Source organism: Oncorhynchus tshawytscha, unplaced genomic scaffold (assembly GCF_018296145.1).
Source record: "Oncorhynchus tshawytscha isolate Ot180627B unplaced genomic scaffold, Otsh_v2.0 Un_contig_5320_pilon_pilon, whole genome shotgun sequence".
Classification (NCBI taxonomy): Eukaryota; Metazoa; Chordata; class Actinopteri; order Salmoniformes; family Salmonidae; genus Oncorhynchus; species Oncorhynchus tshawytscha.
Window position 1 is genome coordinate 2,850 of NW_024608778.1, and position 7,151 is coordinate 10,000.

Sequence of the window (7,151 nt, forward strand, 5' to 3'; positions counted from 1 at the left end):
TGAGAGAGACCAGGGGTAATGATGAGAGAGACCAGGGGTAATGATGAGAGAGACCTGGGATAATGATGAGAGAGAGACCAGGGGTAATGATGAGAGAGACCAGGCGTAATGACGAGAGAGACCAGGGAGTCGTTGGACCAGGGGTAATGATGAGAGAGACCAGGGGTAATGATTAGAGAGACCAGGGGTAATGATCAGAGAGACCAGGAGCCGTTGGACCAGGGGTAATGATGAGAGAGACAAGGGGTAATGATGAGAGAGAGACCAGGATTAATGATGAGAGAGAGACCAGGGGTAATGATGAGAGACTAGGGAGCCGTTGGACCAGGGTAATGATGACAGAGACCAGGGGTAATGATAAGAGAGACCAGGGAGCCGTTGGACCAGGGGTAAGGATGAGAGAGACCAGGGAGCCGTTGTACCAGGGCTAATGATGAGAGAGACCAGGGTAATGATGAGAGAGACCAGGGGTAATGATGGGAGAGACCAGGGGTAATGATGAGAGAGACCAGGGGTAATGATGAGAGAGACCAGGGAGCCGTTGGACCAGGGGTAATGATGAGAGAGACCAGGGGTAATGATGAGAGACCAATAATGATGGGAGAGACCAGGGGTAATGATGAGAGAGACCAGGAGTCGGTGGACCAGGGGTAATGAGAGAGAGAGAGACCAGGGAGTCGTTGGACAAGGGGATTGATGGGAGAAACCAGGGGTAATGATGAGAGAGACCAGGGAGTCGGTGGACCAGGGTAATGAGAGAGAGAGAGACCAGGGAGTCGTTGGACAAGGGGGATTGATGGGAGAAACCAGGGGTAATGATGAGAGAGACCAGGGGTAATGATGAGAGACAGACCAGGGGTAATGATGAGAGAGACCAGGGAGCCGTTGGACCAGGGGTAATGATGAGAGAGATCATGGGTAATGATGAGAGAGACCAGGGAGCCGTTGCACCAGGGGTAATGATGAGAGAGACCAGGGGTAATGAGAGAGAGACCAGGGGTTATGATGAGAGAGACCAGGGAGCCATTGTTCCAGGGGTAATGATGCGAGAAACCAGGGAGCCGTTGTTCCATGGGTAATGATGAGAGAGACCAGGGAGCCGTTGTTCCAAGGGCAATGATGAGAGAGACCAGGGTAATGATGTTAGATACCAGGGGTAATGATGAGACAGACCAGGATTAATGATGTTAGAGACCAGGGGTAATGATGAGAGAGACCAGGGAGCCATTGTTCCAGGGGTAATATTGAGAGAGACCAGGGGTAATGAGAGAGAGACCAGGGAGTCGTTGGACCAGGGTAATGAGAGAGAGACCAGGAGTAGTTGGACCAGGGTAATGATGAGAGAGACCAGGGTAATGATGAGAGAGACCAGGGAGCCGTTGGACCAGGGGTAATGATGAGAGAGACCAGGGTAATGATGAGAGAGACCAGGGTTAATGATGAGAGAGACCAGGGGTAATGATGAGAGAGACCAGGGAGCCGTTGCACCAGGGGTAATGATGAGAGAGACCAGGGGTAATGAGAGAGAGACCAGGGGTTATGATGAGAGAGACCATGGGTAATGATGAGAGAGAGACCAGGGGTAATGACGAGAGAGACCAGGGAGCCTTTGGACCAGGGTTAATGATGAGAGAGAGACCAGGGGTAATGATGAGAGAGAGACCAGAGGTAATGATGAGAGAGACCAGGGGTAATGATGAGAGAGACCGGGGTAATGAGAGAGAGACCAGGGGTAATGATGAGAGAGAACATGGGTAATGATGAGAGAGACCAGGAGCCGTTGGACCAGGGTTAATGATGAGACAGACCAGGGGTAATGATGAGAGACACCAGGGAGCCGTTGTTCCAGGGGTAATGATGAGAGAAACCAGGGGTAATGATGAGAGAGACCAGGGAGCCGTTGTTCCAGGGGTAATGATGACAGAGACCAGGGGTAATGATGAGAGAGACCAGGAGCCATTGTTCCAGGGGTAATGATGCGAGAAACCAGGAGCCGTTGTTCCATGGGTAATGATGAGAGAGACCAGGGAGCTGTTGTTCCAAGGGCAATGATGAGAGAGACCAGGGTAATGATGTTAGATACCAGGGGTAATGATGAGACAGACCAGGATTAATGATGTTAGAGACCAGGGGTAATGATGAGAGAGACCAGGGAGCTGTTGTTCCAGGGTAATATTGAGAGAGACCAGGGTAATGATGAGAGAGACCAGGGGTAATGAGAGAGAGACCAGGGAGTCGTTGGACCAGGGGAATGAGAGAGAGACCAGGGAGTCGTTGGACCAGGGGTAATGATGAGAGAGACCAGGGGTAATGATGAGAGAGACCAGGGGTAATGATGAGAGAGACCAGGGTTAATGATGAGAGAGACCAGGGGTAATGATGAGAGAGACCAGGGGTAATGATGAGAGAGACCAGGAAGCCGTTGGACCAGGGGTAATGATGAGAGAGACCAGGGGTAACAATGAGAGAGACCAGGGGTAAGAGAGACGATTCGTTGGACTCACAGGCCTTATTGACTTTAATAACCGTGTGTATGTGTGTGTGTGTGTGTGTGTGTGCGTGTGTGTGTGCGTGTGTGTGTGTGTTGCAGGGCTACAGGTGGTGATGTGTTTGACTGGATTCTGGACCAGGGGAATTACACAGAGAGAGATGCTTCCAACGTGATCAAACAGGTTCTAGAGGCTGTATCCTATCTACACTCACTCAACATCGTACACAGGAACCTCAAGGTAAGTGTGTGTGTGTGTGTGTGTGTGTGTGTGTGTGTGTGTGTGTGTGTGTGTGTGTGTGTGTGTGTGTGTGTGTGTGTGTGTGTGCTTCAGGTTTCTGAGTGTGTGTGTGTGCTTCAGGTTTCTGAGTGTGTGTGTGTGTGTGTGTGTGTGCTTCATGTTTATGAATGAGTGTGCTTCAGGTTTATGAGTGAGTGTGTGTGTGTGTGTGTTTCAGGTTTCTGAGTGTGTATTTCAGGTTTCTGAGTGTGTGTGGTGTGTTTTGTGGTTCTACAGTTGGAGAACCTGATGTACTACACAGAGAATAATCACAACAAAGTGGTTCTGCGAGATTTCTACCTGTCCAAGTTTGAGAACGGTTCCATCACAGAACCCTGTGGAACACCGGAGTACCTGGGTAGAGTACCTCTCTGCTCTCCCCTCTCTGCTCTCCACCTCTCTCTGCTCTCCCCCTCTCTGCTCTCCCCCTCTCTCTGCTCTCCCCTCTCTGCTCTCTACCTCTCTGCTCTCCCCCTCTCTGCTCTCCCCCTCTCTGCTCTCTCCCCTCTCTGCTCTCCCCCTCTCTGCTCTCCCCCTCTCTGCTCTCCACCTCTCTGCTCTCCCCCTCTCTGCTCTCCCCTCTCTGCTCTCCCCCTCTCTGCTCTCCCCCTCTCTGCTCTCTCCCCCTCTCTGCTCTCCCCCTCTCTCTCTCCCCTCTCTGCTCTCCCCCTCTCTGCTCTCTCCCCTCTCTGCTCTCCCCTCTCTGCTCTCTCCCTCTCTCTGCTCTCCACCCCTCTCTGCTCTCCCCTCTCCGCTCTCCCCTTCTCTGCTCTCTGCTCTCCCCCTCTCTGCTCTCCCCCTCTCTGCTCTCCCCCTCTCTCTGCTCTCCACCCCTCTCTGCTCTCCCCCTCTCCGCTCTCCCCTTCTCTGCTCTATGCTCTCCACCCCTCTCTGCTCTCCCCCTCTCTGCTCTCCACCTCTCTCTGCTCTCCACCCCTCTCTGCTCTCCCCTCTCTGCTCTCCCCCTCTCTGCTCTCCACCTCTCTGCTCTCCCCCTCTCTCTGCTCTCCACCTCTCTCTGCTCTCCACCTCTCTCTGCTCTCCACCTCTCTGCTCTCCCCCTCTCTCTGCTCTCTCCCTCTCTCTGCTCTCCCCCCTCTCTCTGCTCTCCACCTCTCTCTGCTCTCCACCTCTCTCTGCTCTCCACCTCTCTGCTCTCCCCTCTCTCTGCTCTCTCCCTCTCTCTGCTCTCCCCCTCTCTCTGCTCTCCACCTCTCTCTGCTCTCCCCTCTCTCTCTCTCTCTCCCTCTCTCTGCTCTCCCCCCTCTCTGCTCTCCCCCCCCTCTCTGCTCTCCACCTCTCTCTGCTCTCCACCTCTCTGCTCTCCCCCCTCTCTGCTCTCTCCCCCTCTCTGCACTCCCCCTCTCTCTGCTCTCCCCTCTCTCTGCTCTCCACCTCTCTCTGCTCTCCACCCCTCTCTGCTCTCCCCCTCTCCGCTCTCCCCTTCTGCTCTCTCTGCTCTCCCCTCTCTGCTCTCCACCTCTCTGCTCTCCCCCTCTCTGCTCTCCCCCTCTCTGCTCTCCACCTCTCTGCTCTCCACCTCTCTGCTCTCCCCCTCTCTGCTCTCCCCTTCTCCGCTCTCTGCTCTCCACCTCTCTGCTCTCCCCTCTCTGCTCTCCACCTCCCTGCTCTCCACCTCTCTGCTCTCTGCTCTCCCCCCTCTGCTCTCCCCTCTCTGCTCTCCCCCTCTCTGCTCTCTGCTCTCCCCCTCTCTCCTCTCCCCCTCTCTGCTCGCCACCTCTCTCCGCTCTCCACCCTCTCTGCTCTCCCCTCTCTGCTCTCTGCTCTCCCCCCTCTCTCCCTCCCCCTCTCTGCTCTCCTCCCCTCTCTGCTCTCCACCCCTCTCTGCTCTCCACCTCTCTGCTCTCCCCCTCTCTCTGCTCTCCACCTCTCTCTGCTCTCCACCTCTCTCTGCTCTCCACCTCTCTGCTCTCCCTCTCTCTGCTCTCTCCCTCTCTCTGCTCTCCCCCTCTCTCTGCTCTCCACCTCTCTCTGCTCTCCACCTCTCTCTGCTCTCCACCTCTCTGCTCTCCTCCTCTCTCTCTCTCTCCTCTCTCTCCCCCCTCTCTGCTCTCCACCTCTCTCTGCTCTCCCCTCTCTCTGCTCTCTCCCCTCTCTCTGCTCTCCCCTCTCTGCTCTCCCCCTCTCTCTGCTCTCCACCTCTCTCTGCTCTCCACCTCTCTCTCTGCTCCTCCTCTGCTCTCTCTCTGCTCTCCACCCCTCTCTCTGCTCTCCCCCTCTCTCTGCTCTCCCCCTCTCTGCTCTCCCCCCTCTCTGCTCTCCCCCTCTCTGCTCTCCCCCCTCTGCTCTCTCCCCCCTCTGCTCTCTCTCTGCTCTCCCCTCTGCTCTCCCCCTCTCTGCTCTCTCTCCCCTCTCTCTGCTCCCCTCTCTGCTCTCCCCCCTCTCTGCTCTCTCTGCTCTCCCCCTCTCTGCTCTCCCCCCCTCTCTGCTCTCCCCCTCTCTGCTCTCTCCTCTCTCTGCTCTCCACCCCTCTCTGCTCTCCCCTCTCCGCTCTCCCCTTCTCTGCTCTCTGCTCTCCCCTCTCTGCTCTCCCCCTCTCTGCTCTCCCCCTCTCTCTGCTCTCCACCCCTCTCTGCTCTCCCCCTCTCCGCTCTCCCCTTCTCTGCTCTCTGCTCTCCCCCTCTCTGCTCTCCCCTCTCTGCTCTCTCCCTCTCTCTGCTCTCCACCTCTCTCTGCTCTCCACCCCTCTCTGCTCTCCCCCTCTCCGCTCTCCCCTTCTCTGCTCTATGCTCTCCACCCCTCTCTGCTCTCCCCTCTCTGCTCTCCACCCTCTCTCTGCTCTCCACCCCTCTCTGCTCTCCCCCTCTCTGCTCTCCCCCTCTCTGCTCTCCACCTCTCTGCTCTCCCCCTCTCTCTGCTCTCCACCTCTCTCTGCTCTCCACCTCTCTGCTCTCCACCTCTCTGCTCTCCCCCCTCTCTCTGCTCTCTCCCTCTCTCTGCTCTCCCCCTCTCTCTGCTCTCCACCTCTCTCTGCTCTCCACCTCTCTCTGCTCTCCACCTCTCTGCTCTCCCCCTCTCTCTGCTCTCTCCCTCTCTCTGCTCTCCCCCTCTCTCTGCTCTCCACCTCTCTCTGCTCTCCCCCTCTCTCTGCTCTCTCCCTCTCTCTGCTCTCCCCCCTCTCTGCTCTCCCCCCTCTCTCTGCTCTCCACCTCTCTCTGCTCTCCACCTCTCTGCTCTCCCCCCTCTCTGCTCTCTCCCCCTCTCTGCACTCCCCCTCTCTCTGCTCTCCCCTCTCTCTCTGCTCTCCACCTCTCTCTGCTCTCCACCCCTCTCTGCTCTCCCCCTCTCCGCTCTCCCTTCTCTGCTCTCTGCTCTCCCCTCTCTGCTCTCCACCTCTCTGCTCTCCCCCTCTCTGCTCTCCCCCTCTCTGCTCTCCACCTCTCTGCTCTCCACCTCTCTGCTCTCCCCTCTCTGCTCTCCCCTTCTCCGCTCTCTGCTCTCCACCTCTCTGCTCTCCCCCTCTCTGCTCTTCACCTCCCTGCTCTCCACCTCTCTGCTCTCTGCTCTCCCCTCTCTGCTCTCCCCCTCTCTGCTCTCTGCTCTCCCCTCTCTCCTCTCCCCCTCTCTGCTCGCCACCTCTCTCCGCTCTCCACCTCTCTGCTCTCCCCCTCTCTGCTCTCTGCTCTCCCCCTCTCTCCTCTCCCCCTCTCTGCTCTCCTCCCTCTCTGCTCTCCACCCCTCTCTGCTCTCCACCTCTCTGCTCTCCCCCTCTCTCTGCTCTCCACCTCTCTCTGCTCTCCACCTCTCTCTGCTCTCCACCTCTCTGCTCTCCCCCTCTCTCTGCTCTCTCCTCTCTCTGCTCTCCCCCTCTCTCTGCTCTCCACCTCTCTCTGCTCTCCACCTCTCTCTGCTCTCCACCTCTCTGCTCTCCCCCTCTCTCTGCTCTCTCCCTCTCTCTGCTCTCCCCTCTCTCTGCTCTCCACCTCTCTCTGCTCTCCCCCTCTCTCTGCTCTCTCCCTCTCTCTGCTCCCCCTCTCTGCTCTCCCCCTCTCTCTGCTCTCCACCTCTCTCTGCTCTCCACCTCTCTGCTCTCCCCCTCTCTCTGCTCTCTCCCCCTCTCTGCACTCCCCCTCTCTCTGCTCTCCCCCTCTCTCTGCTCTCCACCTCTCTCTGCTCTCCACCCCTCTCTGCTCTCCCCCTCTCCGCTCTCCCCTTCTCTGCTCTCTGCTCTCCCCCTCTCTGCTCTCCACCTCTCTGCTCTCCCCCTCTCTGCTCTCCCCCTCTCTGCTCTCCACCTCTCTGCTCTCCACCTCTCTGCTCTCCCCCTCTCTGCTCTCCCCTCTCTGCTCTCCCCTTCTCTCTGCTCTATTCCTCCTCTCCTCCTCATCTCTCTCTTCCTCCTCCATCTCCTCCTCCAGTCCT

The 7,151-nt window shown here is 57.5% G+C and overlaps 1 protein-coding gene across 1 annotated transcript in view; it reads left to right on the plus strand.

The window, feature by feature from the left end:
- The first annotated feature begins 594 nt into the window (after positions 1 to 594).
- The window catches only part of LOC121843812, a 42,919-nt gene continuing 36,362 nt past the window's right edge, over positions 595 to 7,151 (plus strand). Inside the window, exons 1-3 of the mRNA XM_042313654.1 lie at positions 595 to 650; positions 2,591 to 2,729; positions 3,006 to 3,126. Of these exons, the coding sequence (XP_042169588.1) occupies positions 595 to 650; positions 2,591 to 2,729; positions 3,006 to 3,126 (316 nt within the window). The remainder of the gene's footprint in view (positions 651 to 2,590; positions 2,730 to 3,005; positions 3,127 to 7,151) is intronic.